The sequence below is a fragment of the Rattus rattus genome, chromosome 9 (genome assembly GCF_011064425.1).
Source record: "Rattus rattus isolate New Zealand chromosome 9, Rrattus_CSIRO_v1, whole genome shotgun sequence".
NCBI classification, from domain to species: domain Eukaryota; kingdom Metazoa; phylum Chordata; class Mammalia; order Rodentia; family Muridae; genus Rattus; species Rattus rattus.
The window spans coordinates 67,094,914-67,118,953 of record NC_046162.1 but is presented as its reverse complement, the minus strand read 5'-3'; the positions used below and the strand labels follow the sequence as shown (position 1 = coordinate 67,118,953).

Genomic DNA, 24,040 nt, shown 5'->3' with positions numbered 1-24,040 from the left:
CCTCCTGGGCCAGTGGAATAAACTTAACAAGCACCAACCATCCCCTTGAGTAGAGAGAAGCAGGCATCACCAAGATTCTAGAAGGTGTGTCCAGGCCTAGTAATGACTCAAGGCTAGGAGCTCTCAGAAGCACACAGCTCAGAGCAGGGGCCCAGTGGCCTTCCAGAAGCTTCCAGAACCAACCAGAGAAATTGGAAGCGGGGTGGGGCAAAGAAATGTGGGTTCAGATGGATGAGTCTGAAGGTTCGGGAAACATGGGAGCTTAGTTAGGATCCAACACTGGGGTGAGCCTGAAGGAAGAGAACTCCTCAGGAGCAGAGTGTCAGCCATTTCTAGCTTTTTTTTTTTTTTTTTTTTTTTTAAATTTCTGGTGCTGAGGTGTACACCGGGGGCCGTGGGCATGTTAGGCTAGCTACATCCCCAGCCTCCCCCACTTAGAAAATTTTGAGAAGGCTCTCAATATGTACCCCAGTCTGGCTTTGAACTCCCTCCTCAGCCTCCCAAGTGCTGGGATTTCAATCATGTGCCATTCTTGGTTAAGGGTCTGTCTGGTATCACTAGGGAATATCTTTTGGGGCGTGGCAGTGGAGCACACACATACCATGGCCAGTGTGGGGACGTCCGGGGACAACTTGCAGGAATCAGTTCTTTCCTTCTGTCATGTGGTTCCCTACGACTGAACTCCCTGGACTCAGGTTGTCAGGCTTGGTGGCGGGGACCTCCTCCACCCTGCGCCATCTTACTGGCCCTCAGCTGTGAGCGGAGTAGCATCGTAAGCATCTAATTTGTGGTACTTCAGAGGCTCTGGGCCAGAAAGCCAGATAACATCTTGTTAAGATTGTGTCTAAATTAGGAGCAGAGTGGTTCCGCACAGTTCCCAGAGATTTGCAGGGGATATGATCTTTATTCAAAGCGTCAAAGTCGACATTTCTGTCAGCAGCTTAGGTTCCGGCCACGCTGGGCAGAGATGAGACATCAGAGTCACTGAGTGACAGCTTCATTAGCTCCCAGAAGGGTGGGACAATTCCTGCAGCCCATGGAGTCTGGGGGAGGAAACTGCAGTCCGGAGAGTTATTTCCACCTGTCTAGGGACAGGCAGCTCTGTGGAAATCACTTTGTTTGGAAGTTCTGTGAGGCCCAGACGGGAGTGTAGTTCCGATACAATGTGTCCCAGGGAATGAAGTCGGGAGGGAAAAGATATCAAGGAGAGGGCAGGGGACCTGGGGTAGAAGAACGAAAGCTGTAGCATTTGAGTCTTGGGTAATGTCCCACTTGGAAAGGAAGTTCAGATTTGATAAGAGAGGCCTCAGGGACCAGGTATGTGCCACTGTGTTTGGCTCAAGAAGCGACTTTGCAGGCAGAGTGTAGTAGCTGACTGTAGATGGTCAAAGGGATGGAAGTCATTGGGGGGTAGGGGGACAGAGGATGGGCTAAGAGGCTTCCGCAAGAACCTAATAAACACTAGGGAGGCAGAGGCAGGTGGATCTGTGTGAGTTGGAGGCCATCCTGGTCTACAGAGCGACTTCCAGGACAGCTAGAGCTACACAGTGAAACATTGTCTCAAAGAAAGAAGGGCTTTCTAACATGGCCTATCAAGGTAAATCACCAAGTAAAAAAGCTTGCCACCAAGCCTAATCCCCTGAGTTCCCTGGGACCCACAGTGTGAAGGAAAGAACCAACTCCCACAAACTGACCTCCACACATGCACCATAGCACACAAGTGCACGCACACAAGTGCACGCACACAGGCATGCATGCACACACAATTAATTAATTATTAATTAATGCTAAAAAATATTTTTAAAAAATTCTTCGTGGGAAAAGTGAGACGTCCAGGGTAGAGCTCATTGAATATGAAGTTACTGATGCGGCAAACTCCTAATCATCCTCCTGAACCCTAACCAGATGTTCCGTCTATTTCCCCCCCATTGCTTATGCTCTTCAAACAGTGTGCTTCCTCACCTTATAATTATTCTGTTCTTTTTAATGTATTGAGACAGGGTCTTAGGTAGCCCAGGCTGCCTCTCTTTCCCTCACCTGGCCTAACCTCCACCTGCCCTGAGCCCTTTGTCTAATTGTCCCCGTTATTTTAATTGGCCATGGCCCTTCCTTGTCCATTCACACTGAGTGATTCAGCTAATTATACTCTAAATCTGTTCCTTCTGGTGGAGGGCAAGGCAGGCCTGATGTGTCCTCAGCTGCTGAGGAGAGGAAGGCCACCGGAAGAGGAAGGCAGCCAGCCCAGCTGGAGGTGGACAGCGGGGAGGCATCCATCCATCCATCCATCTGTCCATTCATCCATCTGTCTGTCCATTCATCTGTCCATCCATCCATCTGTCCATCCATCAGTCCATTCATCTGTCCGTCCATCCATCCATCCATCCACCAACTCACCCATCCATCATCTATCCACCCACCCATCTACCCATCCGTCCATCCATCCATCCATCTATCCATCCATCCATCCATCCATCCATCCATCCATCCATCCATCCATCCATCCATCCAGAGGCTCTGGCTGCCTCTGTGTGGTGGGGTTGCTTCTAAAGTTGAGAATTTCCTGGGAGACAGCAGAACTATCCTTTGTCCTGAGTATCCACACAGACAGAGCTCTGGGCCTTGGGGACAGGGCTCGCTCTGCCTCACCTCCTGAAGCCAAGAGCGGGAAGCCTGGGTCTATTCTGCACCCAGCCTAGGCTCACAAGCATTCCCAGGCATTGTGATGGGAGGCACCGGGGCCTGGGCACGGGCCTCAGTTGGCGGAGTGCAAGACCCTGGTCAGCACATCAGCAGGGCATGACGGTACACACCTGTAATCCCGGCAGTCAGGGGGAGCAGGGAAATCAGAACTTTGAGGTTGCTTTCGTCTCGAGGGACTCCCCACGTGCCCTTCAAGGAGTTGGCAGGGAGGCCACAGGGTATTTGGTTAACTCCCCTGAGGGGGCTCCCCCTCCTGCTGAGGGAGGTGGGAAACGGGGTGACAGGAATTTGGGGTGTCCCGGGAGCCTGAGAGTGCCTTGTTTGCTGCCAGCACTCACCAGGGTTCTGCCCACACAAGAAGGCAGTGGGCGCTGGAGACATTTGATTCCAGGTTCCAGCATTGCCCACGCTGGTCAGGCCCAAGGCAGGAGAACAAGAGAGGAGACAGGAGACGTCTCCTGTGGGCAGGCTTACCCACACCTGACCCTTAGACCATGACTGTGTTCCATGCCACAGCCTGCCTGTTGCAGGATGGGAAATCTCCTCGTTAACTAAAACTTTAAAAAAAAAAAGTTAAATTCTTTTTTAAAGATTTATTTCTTATATTTATATATACTGAGTACACTGTAGCTGTCTCCAGACACACCAGAAGAGGGCATAGATCCCATTACCGATGGTTGTGAGCCACCATGTGGTTGCTGGGAATTGAACTCAGGACCTCTGGAAGAGCAGTCAGTGCTCCTAACCATTGAGCCATCTCTCCAGCCCCAAAATGTTAAAATTTAAAAAGCACTAATCAAATAAGGAGAGAACCCCTTTCATCATATAATCTTTTAGGCAAATCGTATGTATTGGGTAATCTTTTAACAGGAATGCAACTGAAAGAGCTGCCCCAAAATTTGGGGAGCCTCTCACTCTAGTCGCGGGATGGAGTTCCCCAGGAGACGCGAGTAGCCGGTCTTGATGTAACAGCAAGAGGTAGCGTTTATTAACGAGATCTCGGGCCGAAACGTGTCTCACGCAGGAGACAGAGGAATCCACCCCAAGACTCGAAATTTAAGGCTTTTTATCGGGGAAGGCAAGGGGATTCAGCGTGGTTATCAGCAAGGGAAATGGGTACAAGGTCTCATCTGCAAGCAGTACGTGGGCTGGGGTGTTCTCAATATGGGAGAGCGTCTTATCTTTATCTGTAGAGCAGGAGTTGTCCATCCGGATGGCCCCGACTCAGCGGAGATGGTGGCTGTTAGTTCCTGGAACAATCCCTTGACCTTGTTTTTAGGCTTGGCCCGGCACATCTCAGGCCTGCTCTGTCCTGTCCCCTTATCTGCTGTTCTTTTGCAGTTTTTATGAAGTTTTTATTTTAACTCTTCACAACAATGAGGCTTTTCCAAAAATCTAAGCAAAATAGATAAATAAATAAGTTATTAAAAAGAGATAATAACTCATTTTGTCCCTGAGGGACAGAAAGGAAGTCAGTCGGACCCTGCCCTGCCTGGGCTGGGTTCTGGTGGAGAGTCGGGAGATCTTTATCTTAATTTCTGTTGTGATCTCTACAGAGAACTGGCTTGCGGGGAGGGAGAGGGGCAAGGAAGGCTGGCAGACCCCAGAGAGGCTCATAGAGGCAGATGGTGGGAGTGGGTATTTTACCTCTCAGAAAAGGGAGGGCAGAGGTACAGCAGCTGGACGGGATAGCAGGTGTGAGAGTGAAGGTGGCCTGGCTGGTACCGCTCAGGAAAGCCGGGGACACTGAGGCCAGCTGGGGACAGAGTGAGGGGGAGCTTGGCCTGTGGGGTCTTGGGCAGGTCTAGGAACCTGATGGGACCCAAGTCAGAAAGGATTGTCCTGGAGCAAAGAGTCTGCCAAGAGAACTTTGGCAACAGCTGTCAGCATGCTGAGTGAGGGTGGGGGGACTGAGCCAGGTGGCAGAGACCTCTCTGCAGTGACGCTCGTCGGGCGAGAGAAGGGAAACAAGATGGAGATGGTGCTCTAGAGGAGAGACTGAGCAGAGAAGGGAGTTCCGCCTGGTTACCCAGAGTCAAGCCATCTGGAGACCTATTGCAGAGCCAAGTGGCCCTGGAGGTTCCCTGCTCAGAGCTCTGTGGCACTCTCTGGTCCAGGTCAGCCCACCCATGGGTGGGTGCTCTCCCCACATGCTCAGTTGAGACTCCTGGGACAGGCATGTCAAGGGACCGGGGCTTCTACTTGGACGTTTGATAACCACTTCTTCCCCCTTTGTGGCTGGGCTGTAGCTCACACCCCAGACAACTCCTTCATGGGCTTCGTGTCTGAGGAGCTCAATGAGACCGAGAAGCAGCTCATCAAAGACGGCAAAGCCAGCAACATGGCAGTGGTGTACGGCAAGGAGGCGAGTATCTGGAAGGTGAGCCCCGGCAAGCCCCACTGCCAGCCATGCCAGGTCCAGTGCAGGCCACACTCACTGCAAAGCCACGCTTGCCGAGGGTGGGCCACGCCCACGCCAGTGCCAACGTATTCTCCGTACCTGCCGTGCCTACACAGGACAGGCCACAGCCGTTCTGCCACAAGCTGTCGCTGACACCGTCACCCAAGCGTAGACCACGGCCACACAGATCATATGCACACCAGCGCTGGGAACACCTACCGCCCCTGGTTCTGGTGCTGATCATATCCACAACCACGAAGGTTCCAGCCACACAGTGACAGGGTCTGCCTAGCCAAGCCCATGCCTCTGCAGTTCACGTCTGAAGCTGCAGGCACGGGTGCAGGATCCAGACCGCAGTTCCCATCTGCCGCACTGCAGCCTAGAGGGTGCACTGTATTATAAGAGGGTGCAAATGGTTCCAAGTAGTCCCTAACAAGATGGCGACTGTCCCTCCCTCAACCCCTGCACTGTTCCCAGCGACCTGGACGGTTGCTCTGTGGAGGATTCTGATGAAACCCTTCAGCCCCACCCCTAGGAACTAATAAATGATGTAAACCCCACAGGCAGGCTTAGGGTAGAGTGGAACTTGGGAGGGATGAGAGGCAGGGGTGGGGCTTAGAAATTAGGACGCCACCTTCCAGTTTGGGTCCCCCATCCTGGGAAACTTCTGAGGGTGGTGCCTGCCTCTGGTCACTAACTGGTTCTCTCTGTTCCCTATGCTCCGTGGCGATGAGGCAGCTCCAGGTACGGACCGGAAGCCTCCATGTGCGTGCCTTTGCTTTACCTCAGCAGTGGCTGCCCTGTGGGGTCTCCCTGATGATGTGCCCTTGACTGTAACTCTAGCTCCATGGAGGTACCAGGGGGAGGAGGGGAGGGCGAGGGGACAGCAGGGTCCATGGAGCAGTCTTCCCTGGGTCCCTCCCTGCGAGAATTCCCTGGGTATGACCAAAGACATGACTGAAGGTGGGCGGGACAGAAGACAGACAGAGGGTACGAGGACATGGTTGGGCTGGGGTGTGTGGCTCAGTCTGTAGAGTGCTTGCCTTAGCGTGCACGGAGCCCAGGGTTCGGGCCTTAGCACCCATAAGCAGTGTGACTGGAACGGTGATCTCAGAATTCAGGAGGTAGGGACTGGAGGGTGACGAGTTCAAGGTCATCCCAGGCACATAGCCAGTGTCCTGAGTCAAACCTGTGGCCTGGTTGTCTTATTTGAAAATTCCCGTGCCATATTTGGTAGGATTAGATCAGATGTCACAGGATTATAGTAACCGGACAAGATTCTCAGTCTCAGGAAGTGGCCAGGCTGAGGTACATCATCCCTTGGTAACATGGGCTTAGTCTTCACACATGGGCTCAGGCTGGCCACAAACATCTGACAGGAGGAGGGTGACCAAGGGGCCTTCTTCCTATAGAGCCCAGTGTCTGTGTCTTTAGCTCATGATCTACCCAGTTTCAAGGGACATCAAGGAGTGGCTTTATTGCAAGCCACTGGGGCTACCTCAGGTCTGGGTTCCTGCTGAGGAAGGAGGAGAAGGAAGCGTTGGGCAGTATCTGGTCTAGCACACGGAGGTAATAGCAGAGGCTGCCCTCTGTGCTGTTAACACCAAGTCCTGCCAGGGCTCACAGAGGTTGCCTCCCCTGGGAGGAGGATGGCGTGCTATCCATCGTGCTATCCATCGGGCCTGTTTTATTGATGGGGAAAGTGGGGCCCAGCAGGTTATAGAGCCAGCTCACATGTAGTCAGTGGCCGAGAGCACTTAGCCACAAACCAGCTGAGCCCAGAGCCAGGCTGCTAAACTCCCAACTCTGCACTGCCTTCCCGGCAGAACGGGGGTGGGGTGGGGGGTGGGAGCTGGTGTGGTGGTGGTGGTGGTGGTGGTGGTGTGGCCGCAAAGCTTCAGAAGGCCCAAGATCCCTGCTGAGATGTCTGGGAACAGAGAGAAGGCCCAGAGGCCAAACTTGCTGAGGCCACCAGGGTCATCAAGTCAAGCCTGGGAAAGGGCACAGTGGGGAGAAACCTTTACCAACAGAGACAGGGGGACTGAAATCCGGGCAGATGAAAGTCCATCCAGTTTTGGGGACAGCCTAGATCAAGACACCTCCAAAAAAAAAAAAAAAAAGCATCTGCCCAGTGTCTGCAATTGGGGCAGGTGCCAGGGAAACGCTGGGGCCTCCATCACCCTTGTCTTGTGCAGAAGCTAGTGTGTCCGGGATTTCTCATTCACATGTGCATGCGTGCACGTGTGCATGTGCGTGTGTGCATGTGAAGCAAGTCACCTGTCAAGTCTTTGTTTCCCAGAGGCTATGGCTTTGGAGCAGTTTGATTACAGAGCTTACGAGGGGCTGAGAGATAGAATTTGGGGTTCAGCAGGCTGGGGACAGGCCCCAAAGAAAGTGTGCCTGTACAGCACACAACCCAGTCAGTCAAGTGGCAGTCAAGTGGCAGGCAGGGGATAAATGGTGACATGAACCCGGAGTTATCACAGCCCTCTGAGGGCAACCAAGACTGGGTGACATGGAGAAGCGCAAATGCACACAAATGAGTGTGTGTGAGTGAGTGTGTGCGTGAGTGAATGTGTGTATGTGAGTGTATGAATGTTAGTGTGTGTGTGAATGTGTATGAGTGTGTGTGAGTGTGGGTGTGCATGTGAGTGTGTGCATGAGTGTGAGTGTGGTGTGGAGTGTGTGTGAATGTGTGTGTGAGTATATGTGTGTGTATGTTTTACTGTGTATGTATGTGACTGTATACTGTGAGTGGTGTGTGTGTGAGAGTGTGTATGTGTGTGAGTGTGTGTGACTGAGTATGTATGAATGTGTGTCCTTGTGCAGAGATCGGAGGACAACTTTCAGGAATCAGATCCATCCTTCTATCCTGTGTGTCCCAGGAATTGAACTCAAGTCAGCAGGGTTAGCTGCAAGCACCTTTGCCCACTGAGCTCTCTTGCTGGCCCAACGTTGGGAATTCATATTGTAACACCTCCCTGTCTTCTCTGACTTTCACCTGCAGTTCTACAGTGAGCAGCCTGGGCCCGATATAAGTGACCACTTTTTTGTTTCATGGGTGACAAAGGACCCTAATCCTGTTTTCATTTCATTCCACTCCAGCCTGCTGTCTTGTACCCAGCACACGGAGTTAGGAATTAGCTAACACTTATCGAGTGGGATTATTGCCCCTGCTTTATTTTCTTTTTGTTTCCTTTTTACATTTACCTATTTACTTTGTGTGAGCTAGAGACCACCCCTGGACGTCAAAGGACAATATGGGTTCCTGAACTTGAACCCGGGTCAACCGTGGTTGTCAGGCTTGGCGGCAAGTACCTTTACCTGCTGAGCCATCTCGCCAGCCCTCCCTCACCTGTGTTCCCGAAGGGCATGGAATCCCATGTCTGCTCCTCAGGGTCATAAAGGCATTCTGCTCTGTCCCCATGCCTTTTCTTTCTGCTCACAAACCGGATGTGGGCGGTTTGCCTTTTCTCTCTGCTTAAACTCCGCATGTTTGACTCTGAGCCATCCCCCTGGGATCCCCTTGGCTATGGTTTCTTTTAGACTTAGATTGAATTCGTAGGTCTTCTTGAACCTTGTTGTTTAATTGATCACAAACTTGAAAATGTTCACTTGTTACCTCTTTGTGTATTTGCTTCAGGCTAGGTGTGGTCTCAAAAACAAAACAAAAATAGAGGCTGGAGAGATGGCTCAGTGGTTAAGAGCACTGACTGCTCTTCCAGAGGTCCTGAGTTCAATTCCCAGCAAGCACAAGACAGCTCATAGCTGTCTGTAACTCCAGTTCCACCCTCACACAGACACAAATGCAAGCAAAAAACCCAAGGCACATGAAAAATATAAAGGAATCACACACACACACACACATCACACACACACACACATACACATACACACACATACACACAAACATACACACATACACACATCACACACACACACACACACACACACACACACACATACACATCACACACACACACACACACACATACACACACACACACACACACATACACACACATACACACACACACACACACACACACACACACACACACACACACACACACACACACACACACACACACACACACACACACACACACACACACACACACACACACACATCACATACACACACACACACACACACACACACACACATCACACATACATACACACATCACACACACATACACACACATAAACACACACACACACACACACACTAACAAAAATACACATTTCTTTGGCCCCACTGGACTCCATTCACAGCCAATAAGATCGTTGCTACCTTCTCCTCTCTTCTCTCTCTTATTTACTTTAGTCCTTTTTGTTGTTAATTTTTAGACACAACTCACAGCCCTGGCTGTCTTGGAGCTCCCTAAGTGAACTAGGCTGGCCTTGAACTCACAGAAATCCACCTGCCTCTTGGGTCTTGCTGTGTAGCCCAAGGGTCCTCGAGCTTCCTATGTAGCACAGGTCATCCCTGTGGCCATTCTCATTCTCCTGTCTCAGCTTCCAGAGTGTTGGGATTCACAGGTGTGCACCACGCCCGGCTAAGCCCCGACTTTAATAAAAATCAAAAGCTGTCCGTTGCCAATCATGCTTCTGGTGTAGCTAAGAAGTCCTTGTTTATCCCGAAGCCATGGCTTCTCTGGTGCCGCTGCTGGCCCCATAGCTTTAGTTTTTGCCCTTGAGTCTATGATCCATTTTGAGTTAGCACTGCAATATGATGGGGAATGCGGATTCACGCTCCTGCAATTCTGCCTTGCCCCACAGGGTCCCGGGCTTGGACTCTCTCTCCCTTTCTTTGCCTGTGGATGACAAATGCATGCCCCGTACTATTTATTGAAAAGGCCATTCTTCCTCCTCAGGAACATACTCCCTTTTCTGCAATGAGGACTGTGAGCGTGGGATCCATCTGGACCCAGATGTGGACACCACACTGTCCCCGCCCCTCCTGCCGCACATAGACCCGGGGTCAGGCACTCTGTCTGCTGGTGTTGTTTTGTTCATTCTAGGTCCTCAGTATTTCCAAATAAATGGGTTTTAGCCTCACCCTGTCCATTTCCATAGCAAAGCCTTCTGGGTTTTCAGGAGGTTTGTTTGGTTGCCTTGATTTTTTATTTATTTATTTATTTATTTTGTAATGTTCTGGGAAATGAAAAAAAAATCATAGAAATGATAAGTCAAGCCTGATGCCATTTCCTTCCAGCCAGGATTAGATTTGAGTCCTGGCTTGTAGCTGGGGCCCTAACGGTCCCCTTAGTCCATCATAGCAAGTGACACGACTCAGGTCAGAGTGAGTGCTACCCTGACTCACTCACTTCCTTCAGCTAACATCCTGTGTCTGCAATCCCACTTCCTCCACCTTCTTCCTTCCCGGGCAAAAGGAAGGGTGCATGGATGAGTGGGTGGAAGGACAGGTGGACCGGGGAACAGACAGACGGATGCATAGAGACATAGATGGATAAGAGGATGGAGAGATGAGCGGGTTGGTGGGCGGATGAATGGGTGGGAAGATGGATGTGTGGGTGAAGGATGGATGGATGGATGGATGGATGGATGGATGGATGGATGGATGGACGGATGGATGGATGGACGGATGAATGAATAGATTAATGTGTGGGTAAGTGGGTGGAAAGGTGGAATGTTAAATGGGTTGGTGCACTTATGTGTGGATGATTGGGTAGAAGGATGGATGGATGGACGGATGGACGGATGGATGGACAGAGTGTATGTAGACAGGTGAATGGTCGGCTTGACGGGTGAGTGGGTGGATATGTGAGGGGGTTCCAGAGAAATCCACAGGTCCTCCGGGCATCCAGGTTCACAGACGAATGTAAGGATTGGGTGTCCTTGGCCTTTGGGAAACTCAGTTCCATGGCTAGAACCAACCCAACCCTAATGCCTCAGGTTTAGTTCGAGCCCCGCAACTCACAGGATGGAAAGTCTGAAGGCCAGAGAGGAAAGGGACTCCGCCCAAGTCTACATAGCAAGTTAAAAATCACCCCAAGATGAGAGAGACCCTGTCCTCTGCTCCCAGAGCAGGGGTGCCTGACCTACCAGTTCTGCCTTCTGAGTGTGAGGGGAGGGTCCATCATCATCTCTCTCTCCTCCTCCTCCTCCTCCCACAGGGCAAGGAGAAGTTCCTGGCCATCCTCAACAAGTACATGGAGATCCACGGCACCGTGTACTATGAGAGCCAGCGGCCACCCGAGGTCCCTGCCTTCGTGAAGAACCACGGCCTTCTGCCACAGCCTGAGTTCCAGCAGCTGCTGCGTAAGGCCAAGGTGAGGCTCTGGCCACTGTCCTATCCCTGCAGTCCACAGTCCTGGATGACAGGCATCTACCAGGCCAGACACTTGGTCCAGAAGGCCCGGATTCTGAGGGCATCCATTAGCCCCCGCTAGCTCCTCCTGTATGTGTTGGATCTCTGCAGCCATGGCTGCCACACGATCGGCTAACCCCGTGTGGCTCAGCAGAATCTGACTTTTGAGAGCAGGATGCAGTGCTCAACGCAGTGTCCAGCGCCTCTGCCCACTCAGCCGTCCTGCCTGTCCTCTGCTTCCAGCTCTTTATAGGTTTCGGATTCCCCTACGAGGGCCCAGCACCACTGGAGGCCATCGCCAATGGCTGCATCTTCCTACAGTCTCGATTCAGCCCACCCCACAGCTCCCTCAACCATGAGTTCTTCCGGGGCAAGCCCACCTCCAGGGAGGTGAGCACGAGGGCCCTACTGCAGATCTGGGAGTCTGAGAAGCAGGGTGCCTACAGATCCCAGAAGGGTGGACTAAGCCTTGGGGTGCAAGGAAGAAAGGGACCTAGGTGGGTGCTTGAGCCCAGGCTGAAGCAGCCATCTGTCGGTCCGGGCAGGTGTTCTCCCAGCATCCCTATGCAGAGAACTTCATCGGCAAGCCTCACGTGTGGACCGTGGACTATAACAACTCCGATGAGTTTGAAGCTGCCATTAAGGCCATCATGAACACCCAGGTGAGACTCCGACCTGCCATACTGTGGGTCACCCAGGTGAGATTCAGATCCCATCATGCCATGGGTCACCCGGGTAAGACTCTGACCCTGCCACACTGTGGGTCTTGCCTATACTTAGAAGAGGAAACTTCCTAGAGAACCCACTCAGGCATGTAGGGTTGGCTTGGAAAGGCATCAACCCACATGAACTAGAAAGGGACTTGTGGGTCCCCACTTCCCAACTTGGGGTATGGGTATAGGAAGGGGATGCCTCTCTTCAGGGAGCAACCCACACTCCCTGATCTGGCTGCTATGGGTCAGAAATCATTTACTAAGCACCTTAGAGGGCCAGGCCCTAAGGGCATTCTTGGCATGGGTTTGGCACTAAGAAGGTGTGCCAGGGTGAGCCCCACACAGGTGGGTAGGGCCTCAGCCTTCAAGTGTCTCTCGGTAACTAATTGCACACAGCTGTTCTGGGGCCGCTGCCTGGCTTGCAAGTTCTAGCTCAGCAAGCCTGGCTCGGGCTGCAGAGCTGGTCCAGGAGCTGCCTATTGCCTACTGAGAGCAGAGCACCCGACTCCTTAGTGAGCGTGGGGGGCCTGGCGTGGGCCTGAGAGACGAAGATAGGGAGACCCTCTACCTGAGCTGCAGACCCCCTTACAGCTCCTGGTCAGCACTTTATTCCAAGAAAACTTCTTCTCTTGGGTTTTTTAAAAAGTGTTGATTTTATTGTTTCTATTTCTAGGGGTGTGTGTGTGTGTGTGTGTGTGTGTGTGTGTGTGTGTGTGTGTGTGTGTGCTCAGAGGCCAGAAGAGGGTGTCAGATCCCCTGGAGCTGGAGTTAGAGGCAGTTGTCAGCCACCGATGTGGGCGCTGTGAACCAAATGCAGTTTTCTGCAAGAGCGTCGCTTCTTAAAACATTTCCTGTCTTTTTATTTCTCTGTGAATGTTTTGCCTGCGTGTATGTCTGGGCATCAAGTGTGTGTCTGTTGCAGTCGTGAGCCCCCTGAAAGACTAGCCAGTGCTTTTAACCACTGAGCCATCTCTCCACCTTCCCTGAGAACTTATTCCACAATGTGGGGCTGTGTGTCTGAGGATGGCCCCCTGCCCCTGTCTCGGTGGGAGCGCTTGGCAGAGGGGAGCAGGTCAGGTAAAGGACAGGAAGCAGCGAGAGTGTCTGTGCTCTCTGAGGCTCTCCCCATCCCCACTCCCTCCTCACACCCAGCCCATCAGGTGACTGCGGGAGGACCCAGCATAGAAGTCACTTCTGCTGGTGACTCCTGGTGGTGGGCAGTGTCTATAGAAGGGAATGTATTATTTATTTACCCCTTGGGTCTAGGCTTTTTTTAAAAAAAAAAATATGAACATATGTTCAATTTTGTTAGGAGAGAGAGAGAGAGAGAGAGAGAGAGAGCGCACAAAGATCAAAGAACCGGTAGAGGCCTCAACCTTCCTCTTCCTGTGTAGCCAGAGGGACTCCAGTATCAGTCCCACTTTCTTGGGATGCTAAGGCAGGAAGGTTGGGAATTCCAGGCCACCCCCTGGGCTACACACAGTGAGACTGTTTCAAGAAAACCAAACCAAACCATCGGGTGTACTGGGATAGCATTACGGGGTGGAGCTTACAGGACAGACAGACAGACAGACAGACAGACACACACACACACACACACACACACACACACACACACACACACACCCGTGCTGTTTCCTGTAGCCCTGGAGTCTGCATTTCAAACAGGCACCCTGGGTAACTCTAGCTGTCCTGTTTTAGAAAATAGGTTTAGTAGCAGCTGGCTAGGTCCCAAGGGAGTGTGGCGGCCATGAGGAAATAAATGGTCCCAAGTGTGGGTCTTTCAGACATCAGCAAGGGAGGAGGAGCCAGGAGGCTGGCCAAGGAAACTGAAGCCTCCCAGGCCAGCACACCCCACTCTGGAGAAAACACAGGGCCTGGGCTGTGGACACATGGACCAGACGGGGTCATTCCTGAAGAAAGGACAGGAGGTGACTGACATGCTTCCTCTGTGTGAGCCCCCACAGCACCCACTTTCTGCAGGACTAGTGCTTGTCCCTGTCAGACAGATGACAGCGCCCCTGCAGTTTATCCCAGTGGACTGGTCTCCAGCTGCTGCTCTAGGCGGAAGCTTCCAGCAGGCAGACCGAATTGGCTGAGGGTGCCCCTCACACACCTTTGCCGTGCTTACAGGAGCTTGTTTGCCCACCCTATAGAGCAGAGGAACCTCACGTGGAGGGAAATCTCTCTCCCTAGGCTGGTTGTTTAAAACCCCATTTCCAAACCTTTCCCACAAGCCCCCAGAGGCATCTGAGGCCACCAGCTCAGAATGCAGAGCGGACTGGAACAGGAGGACTGTAGGAAGTGTAGGTCTGAGAAGGTAGCACCCATGGATGGAGCCACAAGGCAGCTGGATGTGGCCTCAGGAGGAGGAAACAGTGATACGTTGCCCTAGAGTCAGAGATGGCAGGACCTGGGTCAAAGAGCAGTGACTGTCTGTCTTGGGGTCGCTTGGATATTGTTGACACAAAACACGACTCTTTCCTCAAAGAGATTGTTTATTCCAGAACCAAATATGAGTGAGTGACCTCAGCCCAAAAACACAGATTCAAGTTACCCCAAAGGCCGTGTTCCATGGTGGTAACAGTACAGAAGCTTCTATAATAACAACACGGAAAATCACGTATCAACACACTTCAGGTGGACAGGTCCTCGAAATGCAGGGGCCTGAGTGCTGGCTGGTGCTATTCTTACTTTTGGGGTTGTTGGGGATTAAGGGTCTGTCTTGAGGTATTCAATCTAAGAGCTTTTGTGTCACAGTCACAAGGATGTTAGGTCAGACACCGGCAGGTGATGAGTGACTTCCAGGAGGACAAAAGATAGCTCAAGGTGGTCTGACTGCATCCACATCCCAGCTCTCCATATAGAAAAAGTTCTCCGAAAAGCAGAGGTTAATCAGTCTGGTAGGATCTTGAAGGTACTTGTGGCGTTTTTCCTTCTGGGAGCTTTGTAGTGTCAAAGGTGGACCTTAGTTAGCCCTAGGAGGCAGAGCCTAGCATGGTCTAGTGGTTCTAATGTCACCATTAGGAAGGACACAGGGCGAAGCTCTCCAGTTTCACCACTGATGGTTGACACAGTCAGCAGGAAATGGCACCGTTAGGAGCCAGGCTGGTTGAGCACAGAGATGGGGACCTTCAGGGTGTAGCAGGCCCAGACTGCCATACCTTTCCTCTGATTCCAGCTGTGTCAGTTCAGTGGCTGGACACTGCTGTTCCTGACACCTGCCCTTCTGGGCTGGGTGTTCTCCAAGGTGGCTCTGCACTGGGCCTGAGGAGGCTGATGGAGCAGCCAGGGCTGAGCAGCAGGAAGGAAGGAGGTGGCAGGCACCCCCTGACCTCCTCATTTCCTATGTTATGTTAGCTTCTTTATCAGTTGTGCGTGCGTGTGTGTACGTGTGTGTGTGTGTGTGTGTGTGTAGGTGTGGATGTGTGTGTATGCACATGCGTGTATGTGTGTAGGTGTGTGTGTGTAGGTGTGGATGTGTGTATGCACATGCGTGTGTGTGTAGGTGTGTGTGGGTGTGTGGGTGTGGATTGTGTGAGCGTGCATGTGTATACATGTGTGTGTATGTATACATGTGTGTATGTGGTATGTGTGTGTGTGGGTATGGGTGTGTTTCTGTTTCCACGTACGTGTGCAAAAGTGCTTGCATGTGTGTTGTGCTTATTTTATATGTTGTGTGTTTATTATGTGTATGTTGTATGTGTTGTACACATATGTATAGTATATGTTGTGTATCTTGTGCATTCCATGTATATGTTCTATGGGTTTTATGCATGTTAAGGATACATTGTATGTGTGTCTGCATGTATGTGTACATGCACCTGTGTATGTGAAGGTTCAAGGTCAACATTTTTTTTTTTTTTTGGAGACAGGTTTTCTCCATGTAGCCCTGGCTGTCCTGGAACTCGCTTTGTAGAGCAGGCTGGCCTCAAACTTAGAGATCTGCCTGCCTCTGCCTCCTGAGAGCTGGAATTAAGGGCCTGCACCACCACACTTGGCCATCTTTCCTCTCTCTCTTTTTTTTTTTTTTTTTTTTTTTTTTGGTTTTTTTGGGAGCTGGGGATCAGACCCAGGGCCTTGCGCTTCCCTAGGTAGCGCTCTACCACTGAGCTAAATCCCAGCCCCCATCTTTCTCTCTTAATCTCCACCTTCATTTTTAAAAAATAAAATCCTTTTATACTTACTTCTTTATATATTTAGTTTTGTGTGTGTGTGTGTGTGTGTGTGTGTGTGTGTGTGTGTGTGTGTGTGTGTGTGTGTGTGTGTGTGTGTGTGTGTGTGTGTGTGTGTGTCACCTGCATATCTGTGTACTGCATGCACACCGAGTACCTGCAGAAGTCAGAAGAGGGAGTTTGGCTCCTTCAGAATTGTAGTGAGGGATGGTTGTGAGCCATCATGCGGGTGCTGGGAGTCTAACCCGGGTCCTAGGCAACAACAGTAAATGTTCTTGGCCACTGAGCCGTCACTCCAGCCGCCACCTTCATTGAACCTGAGGCTCACCCATGTGGCCAGGCTGGCCAGTGAGCTCTGGGACCCCTGTTTCTTGCCCCACACAAAAGCTGGATTTAGAGGAGTCGGCCACCCTGCTGGGCTTTCTGCTGGCTCTCTGTGCCCTAGCTACTCCTCCCATCCACTTGGACCAGGTTGTAATGTGGCTTCCAGATGTTTGCACAGAATCTGCAAAGCCTTTCTTTGGGGATGTGCATCTTATGTGCCTGGGCAGGACGTGTGACAAGATTCATCTTGTTCTATCCGACCGTGATGCGCGACTGCCCCGTGCCCCTCTGTATAAATGTGTGCACTCTGGCAGGGTGAGGGTGGGTGCTTCTGCATGCGTGACTGAAAGCATGCAGAAGGGTGCCGAAAGCCACTGAGAACACTTCCCCGATCCGAGGATGGGTAGGATCAGGATGGCTCGGGGTAGGGGACACCTGAGAGGGGACAGAAATGCTGGGCTTTGCAAAGGGAGAGGAATGGGGCAGCAGAGAGAGATGGGGGCCTGGATTTAAGTAGTGCCTGAGGACGGTGTGGATCCTGAGCCAACACCCCTGAGGGAATCCCAGGGAGCACACAGTGTGAGCTCGTAGTGGGGCCTGGTGGACAATTGGTTGGCTTTCCGGGCAGGGTACCAGCCTGGCCTGGTGCTGAGTTTGGTATGGCCCGTCTGTTCCCCAGGTGGACCCGTATCTGCCCTATGAGTACACCTGTGTGGGGATGCTGGAACGGATCAACGCCTACATCCAACACCAGGTAGGTCACCCTGTATCCCCTGTCCCAGGGGCTTGGGGCTGTCACTCCAAAGCCTGTCACTTAAGATTTGCTGGTACAGCATGCTACAGGCAAGCTGTCCTTTCAGCTTTTACCGGACAGTGGGGTTGGGACCTGGGGTCTAACAAATCATGGGTATGAGTGCTAATCCTACCTCACGGATCTGGAAAACACAGAAGCTAGCTCTCAAAAACTCGTTTCTGGGTTTGATTACTGAACTAATAGAACTGATGGTAGCCCCCTGCTCACCACCCCCAAAGGAGTCAGGGAGATAGGGGCTAGATAGAGGTCTGCCCAGAAAATGGGCTTGGGGAGCTGCTCTTGTGTAGGCTCAGCCGTGCCATACAGCCCCAGTGAGCAAGCAACAGACAGGTTCTGGCAGGCAGGCAGTCGTCTTCTCAGCCCACTCAGAATGCACAGAAGTCAGTGAAGCACAGGTCAGGAGACCTGCCTCCTGGGGTTCTCCAGGGGGTCCAGCTCAGACCCCATGATCTGAGCTGCCTCAAGCTGCAGGTGCCCTGGGCTGTGTTCTGTCAGACTCTAGGTGTGAGAGGAAGCTAGAAGAAGATGCTGTAGGGCCCGGGGCCCTGGGGACAACGGCTGTGACTGTTAGGAGCTGTGTATGTCTTTGAATCAGCCGCAGGGATGAGCATTAGAACACGGAGACCGTTTCTGAGCTGTTCCTCTGTGGATGGGAATCTGAGGCCCAGAAAGACCCAGTGGGGGTGTCAAAAAGTGAGGGGCTCAAGGCCAAAGCCACAAAACTAGGGCTTCCCACTCACACTCTCTCACCACAAAAGCGCGAGTCCTCAAAGTTCACAGAAACACTACTTGCCAGGACCTAGGGCCCTGAGCAGGGCTCGTGTTTAAGTCCTCAGTCTGACCCCAGAGGTGAGGTTGTGCGGGGCAGACAGCTTCCAAATAAGCAAATTCAAAGCTCGCCTCTGCCATCCAGTCCTGAGGCCCTGGCATAGACCCTGGAATCAGCCTCTACTCTTTGTACAATAATTAGCATCCGTCCATTCTATGGGCCACTTGGTATTATGGGATAATGTCTGAGGCCATGTGGCATTCAGAAAGTGCCCAGTAGTGGCTCTCCCTAAAATTGTAGTGCCGGGCACTCTACAGAAAACCCGTTCCCATCCCTAACGCCTCTCTTTTCTTGACAGGACTTCTGTGCGGGTCCCAGCCCCGTTCCACCGGGGTCCAACACTGCCCAGAGTCCCTTTGTCTTAGCCCCTAATGCAACTCATCTCGAGTGGGCCCAGAATATCAGCTCCGTTCCGGGAGCCTGGCCCCCTCCCCACTCTCTGCGGGCCTGGCTGGCAGCCCCTGGAAGGGCCTGCACGGATGCCTGCCTGGACCACGGACTAGTGTGCGAGCCTTCATTCTTCCCTTTCCTCAACAGCCAAGATGCGTTCCTCAGGTGAGTCAGCCCCTGCCTGTGTCCCCTCCTTCCCCACTGCCTAGCTTCCCGGTACCTGCGGGTTTGAAGCTTTTAAATCAGCCAAGAAAAATCTGTAAGGGGACATCCCCCTGGCCTTGCCTTCTTCTACCTCTTGTGGCCGCTGCCCAGCCTGTGTGAGCATCTCTCCAGTCGGGTTACCAAAACTGCAGCCCCACTTAGGTGCATAGCTTCTCTGAGCTATGGCTTCAAAACTGGTCCAGGGAGTGGGGGTGAGCCATGCCACGCTGGGGACAGCTGTCGCCCTGCTCACCAAAGAGTGACGATGCTGATGTCACCTCTGCAGGCTGCAGGTGCCCTGTGACAGCACCGAGTGGGAGATGCATCACTTGTACCCCGCCTTTGCCCAGCCGGGCCAAGAGTGCTACCTACAGAAAGAGCCGCTGCTCTTCAGCTGTGCGGGCGCCAGCACCAAGTACCAGAGGCTCTGTCCCTGCCGTGACTTCCTCAAGGGCCAGGTGGCCTTGTGCCAGGGCTGCCTGTGAGGCCAGAGCCACCCTGCCCAGAACCTGCCCACCGCGGTTGGCAAGCACCAGCACTTTCTGAGCTCCAGCCAGATACTGCATGTCTCTTGGCTGCAGCCTCCTCCCCAGCCAAGGGCGGGAAGAGGAAGCTGAAGAGACAGCAGCTCCTTCCTAGGGGCCTCCTTGCCTCTCCAGAGGACCTGAGGCCAAGCAGTTGGGCTGACCACGTGTCCAGTGTGCCCAGGATGGAGGCTCTTGGCTTTCTGTGATCTGGACCCGCCGGAGACACAGCCTTGGCCATTCTTGGGCCTAGCATAGGCCTTCTGATCCACGAGGCTGGAAACACGGCCATGCTGCCCCCTAGTTCACCAGAGGGGTCAAGGGAAAGGGACCAGGCCACATCCACACTTGTTGTGAGGGCCACACGTGAGGCAGCAACTCATGCAGGGCCACTATGGCCTCCCCAGTTGTTGGGGGTCTACAAAGAGACTGAGAGCTCAGGGAGGCCAGGGGAGGGGCTCTGCCCTCCTCCAAGTCCACCTCCCTGTCGCTCAATCCTGCTTCCTCCAGCAGACTTCCCTCTGGGTCTCTTCTGACACCCAGTTCTGGCATGACCTGGGACTGGTCCACAGTCTCCACCTCTGCCCCTCTGGTGGCCACCTCCACCCTAGCTTCTGACAACAGGTCCCGGACCCCACCAAGGCATCCTCTGCAGACTCTCACACCACTCCCAGCCCTCAGGCATCTCATGCGGGCCAGGCTGGGATGAAGTTTCACCCATGGTACACTAGGCTGGTTCCGACACACAGGTCCACCAGATATCCCTTGGCTCCCACCCATCTAGGGCCCATACTTGTTCCTCCCTCCTGTTTCCTCCAGGCCCCTGGCCACTTCAGTACACTCAGACTTCAGTACCCATCTCTGTGTGGCATGCCCACCTCCAGTCCAGGGTAACTCTTCCCTCTCCCACCCCCAGGGCCAGCCAGGCTCCCAGGAACACTGCCATCGCTCATATACGGTCCTCTCCTGGGCCACCTGGGCCCAGACAGTTGTAGGAAGGGACCGTCCTACATGGGACTTGCTGGTGCCCCCTGGCCTGGTTGGCCCCTGTGGCAGCAGAACCCACAGTAGCAAGAGACCAGTGGTTCCGAGGATCTGACTGTCGGAGGAAAGCAATAGAGACACTCTTCTCTCTTTTTTTTAAAGATTTATTTCTTGAAATAAATATTTTATTGGGATGTGAAATGATGAAGAAATTGGTGTTGTTCTTTTGTTTTTTGTGTTTTTGGTTTTTTTTTTTCTTCTCCTGGAACCCCCCAGGGTTCATCCAGCATTGAGGGGACTGGCTAAGGTCCCCACATGCTGCCCCGCGTTGACGAAACATGACACTAGGGGCTAGAAAATGAGGTACCGCCTCCTAGAAGCCCTCACAGCTCTGAGACCGCAGCCTCCTCCTGTTAGTGCCGCTTTGCCCTACCCACCTGCCGATGTAAGGTGTGAATGAAGCCAGAGAGCATCGACCCCCTGGGGAAGAGCTGAGGTCACCTGCCAGAAACGTGCTGGTGCTTCAGGGTTCACTGTGTGCGTTTGCTCTGGGCTGCGACCGTGATGTCGTGTATGCTGCTCCCTTGCTCCAGATGAGCAGACAGAGGCACAGAGAGTGACATCCCAGGTCACACGGCTCGTGACCTCAGGACCTTTTCGAAGCTGCCTCGAGGACCCGGGTCTGGGGTGTTTATACGTGGCCCAGATACACGGAAACATTGGGCAGTCAGGGACCTTCCTCCAGTCAGGGATTCCACACAGGGGTGGTTTTATCCCCTGCAACTGTCCACCCATGTCACATCCTGAGTTGGGAGGATGGCCGTGAGGCAGCCAGGAGATAGAGTCAGAGAATGCAGGTTCTGCAGGTCAGCTTCCTGTAACTCATAAGAAACCCCTACCTCACCCTGACCTCTGACCCATACACAGAGAAAGGTCTGACCCATGACACCAGCAACGCAAGGTGAACCAGCCCTGCTCTAGGCCAGTGGGTCTCACATGGGGATGTCTTGGTCCTCACCATCCCAGCTTCTAAGCTCAGCCACCCTGAGTCTAACAGGTCTCAGCGACAAAAGGCCCTTGTGTCTTTGATGTCCGCCCTGGGCCTGAGCTTTGAGAACGACTGGTGTAGACCAAGTGGGTACAGGAGGTGTTTCCAATATGGTAATGATTATCCTACTCATGTACTAATTTTATATATAATTTTTTTATGGGGGTCATACGTAGCCCAGGCTAGCTCCAAACTCCCTATGTAGCAAAGGATGGACCATGGAGCTCTGACTCTTTTCCCCTTCACTTCCTGATGGGATTACAGGTGTGTAACCACACCGCCCTCAGTTTTATTCAGTGCCAGGGGATCAAACCTAGGGGTTCACGTGTGCCAGGCAAGCATTCCACTCACAGAGCCACCTCCCCAGCCCAGACAGAGTCTCCCATGGGTTCACGGGGGTGGTTGTAAGATCTGGAGGGATTTTGCAAGTCATTTATTAGAAGAGCAGCATCTCACACTGGCCACGGAGGACACAGTAAAGCACGGAAGGTCGCTTCGCTTTGGCCCCTCCCAATCCAGGCCCAGGGCCAGCCTTACTGGAGCCCATATGGGTAGGAAGTCAAGTGTCACTGGCCCATGTGTTCGTCCCAGCCTTTGACAGCACTGTGAGCGCTCAGGGCTGAGCCCCGCCTCTCGCTTGTCTGGCTCAGGGAAATAATTAATAATAATGAATGAAAAACTGAATTTATTGGGAACCGTTTACTACAAAAGGCCTCGGGGCACACTGCACTCCCGTGTAATTAGAAGTGACGTCGATTTTAAGCTTTGGTTTGGAACGGAAGCCAGCCCAGCGTCCCCTCTGGCTGGCCCCTCTGCCTTCAGTGCTATTGGGGGTCGGGGGAGCCTGGGACTGTGGAGGAGGCCTGCCCTGGAGGGGTCAGGAAGGATCTGGTGGAGAGTCCCAAGGTCAGAATGCCACAGCTGAGATGCCACAGCTGTGCCCACAACAGGAAACGGGAAAGGCTGGAGTCAGGGGCCACCCTCGTGACGCACCAAGATGCCTTCTCTGTGTGCCAAACTCAGACCCTGAGCTTGGCCCTTGAGGAACAGAGTGGCGGCTACTGCTGGCTTCATCCTCAGCTTGTGAGAGCCCGGTGTAAACAAACCCAAGTGGAAAGGGGTGTAGATGGCCGTGAAGGGCACTGGTAAGGGTCCAGGCCCAAAGTTACTGCACTCTGAGGGTCGCTCGTCGGGGGAGGATGAGATGGCAGGTTATCCTGTAGGGGCAGAGAAAACCTCAGAGGTATCCAGATAGCACGGGCACCTGCTCAAAACTCCAGATCCTGTCTCTGACTCCTGAGTCTCTGAAAACGGAAGCCTGTATTGGGGTGACTTGGGGGGGACTCATGACTGGGGTTAGATGAGTATTTTCACCTCAGAGAGCAAACCCTGCTGTCTCCACAGGGGCCAGGCTGATTGATTAGCTATCAGCCTGGGCTACTAACCCCAGCCTCTGTTTCCCTGTCCATCAGCCCCTCCAGGGCCATAAGATGACGTAAGAACCCCCTTTGGGGACTGGAAAGATGGTTCAGTGGCTAACAGCACTGCTCTTAAAGAATGCCCAAGTTCAATTCCCAGCACCCACATCGGGCTGCTCACAACTGCCCTATAACTCCAGCTCCAGGAGATCTGTCCTCTTCTAGTCTCCGCGGGTACCCATACTTACTAGCACATACTCACACAGAGAAACATAACTTAAAATAAAATGTATATTTAAGAAAAGAATCAGGGGTTGGGGATTTAGCTCAGTGGTAGAGCGCTTGCCTACCAAGCGCAAGGCCCTGGGTTCGGTCCCCAGCTCCAAAAAAAAGAAAAAAAGAAAGAAAGAAAGAAAGAAAAGAATCCTAGCTGGGCTTGGTGGTGCACACCTTTAATCCCAGCACTTGGGAAGCAGAGGCAGACAGATCTCTGAGTTCGAGGCCAGCCTTGTCTACACAGTGAGTTCCAGGGTCTGGGAGCCAGCAAGTAAGGCCTGGAGGGGCAGGAAATAAGAGATCACATTCTCAAGGCGTGTCTAAACTCTAGAGATCCCAAAATTTCCAATTCATTCTAATAATCGACACCAAACTGGAGCCATGCTAGGGTGTGGCCACCGTTGCCTGTAATCCCAGCACTGAGCACTTAGAGGTAGGACGAACGGGAGTTCAGGGTTATCCTCGGCTACACGGCAAGTTGGAAGCCAGCCTGGACGACGTGAGGATCTGCAAAAGACCAACATCGACCCAGCCCAGAGGGAATGGCGTCAGCTTTGATTCTGGAAACTTCCAAACAGCTGTCTTGGCCTTTGAAGCGCTGTTTCCGTCTGCCCGTTCATTCATCCATTCATCAATTAAAAAGCAATTTCTGAGCACACAGCCCAGCTGGCCCTGTGTCGAAGTCGGAGAAGAGCTCTCAGTCTCTCCACCCCCGGAGCAGAGCGGGGGTGGGGGTTGGGGAGGGATGACGTATCCAGTCATGATGGAAATATTAACTTCCTGTTTTAATTATTCAGTAGAAATTAATGGAAATATAACAGGAATCTCTGATGTAGGGTGAATAGTCGGTAGTGGGGCAAGAAGGAGCAGAAAGCCAGGCCCGGGCCCCAACTCAGTCCGGCC

At 52.7% G+C, this 24,040-nt stretch overlaps 1 protein-coding gene across 1 annotated transcript in view; it reads left to right on the top strand.

Annotated features, from left to right (window-relative positions):
- The window catches only part of Mgat5b (alpha-1,6-mannosylglycoprotein 6-beta-N-acetylglucosaminyltransferase B), a 65,611-nt gene extending 46,098 nt beyond the window's left edge, over positions 1–19,513 (top strand). Inside the window, exons 11-18 of the mRNA XM_032913070.1 lie at positions 4,950–5,080; positions 5,840–5,845; positions 11,245–11,400; positions 11,682–11,828; positions 11,984–12,100; positions 17,330–17,404; positions 18,592–18,848; positions 19,174–19,513. Coding sequence (XP_032768961.1) covers positions 4,950–5,080; positions 5,840–5,845; positions 11,245–11,400; positions 11,682–11,828; positions 11,984–12,100; positions 17,330–17,404; positions 18,592–18,848; positions 19,174–19,372 — 1,088 coding nt within the window. The 3' untranslated portion in view covers positions 19,373–19,513. The remainder of the gene's footprint in view (positions 1–4,949; positions 5,081–5,839; positions 5,846–11,244; positions 11,401–11,681; positions 11,829–11,983; positions 12,101–17,329; positions 17,405–18,591; positions 18,849–19,173) is intronic.
- Positions 19,514–24,040: the final 4,527 nt, after the last annotated feature.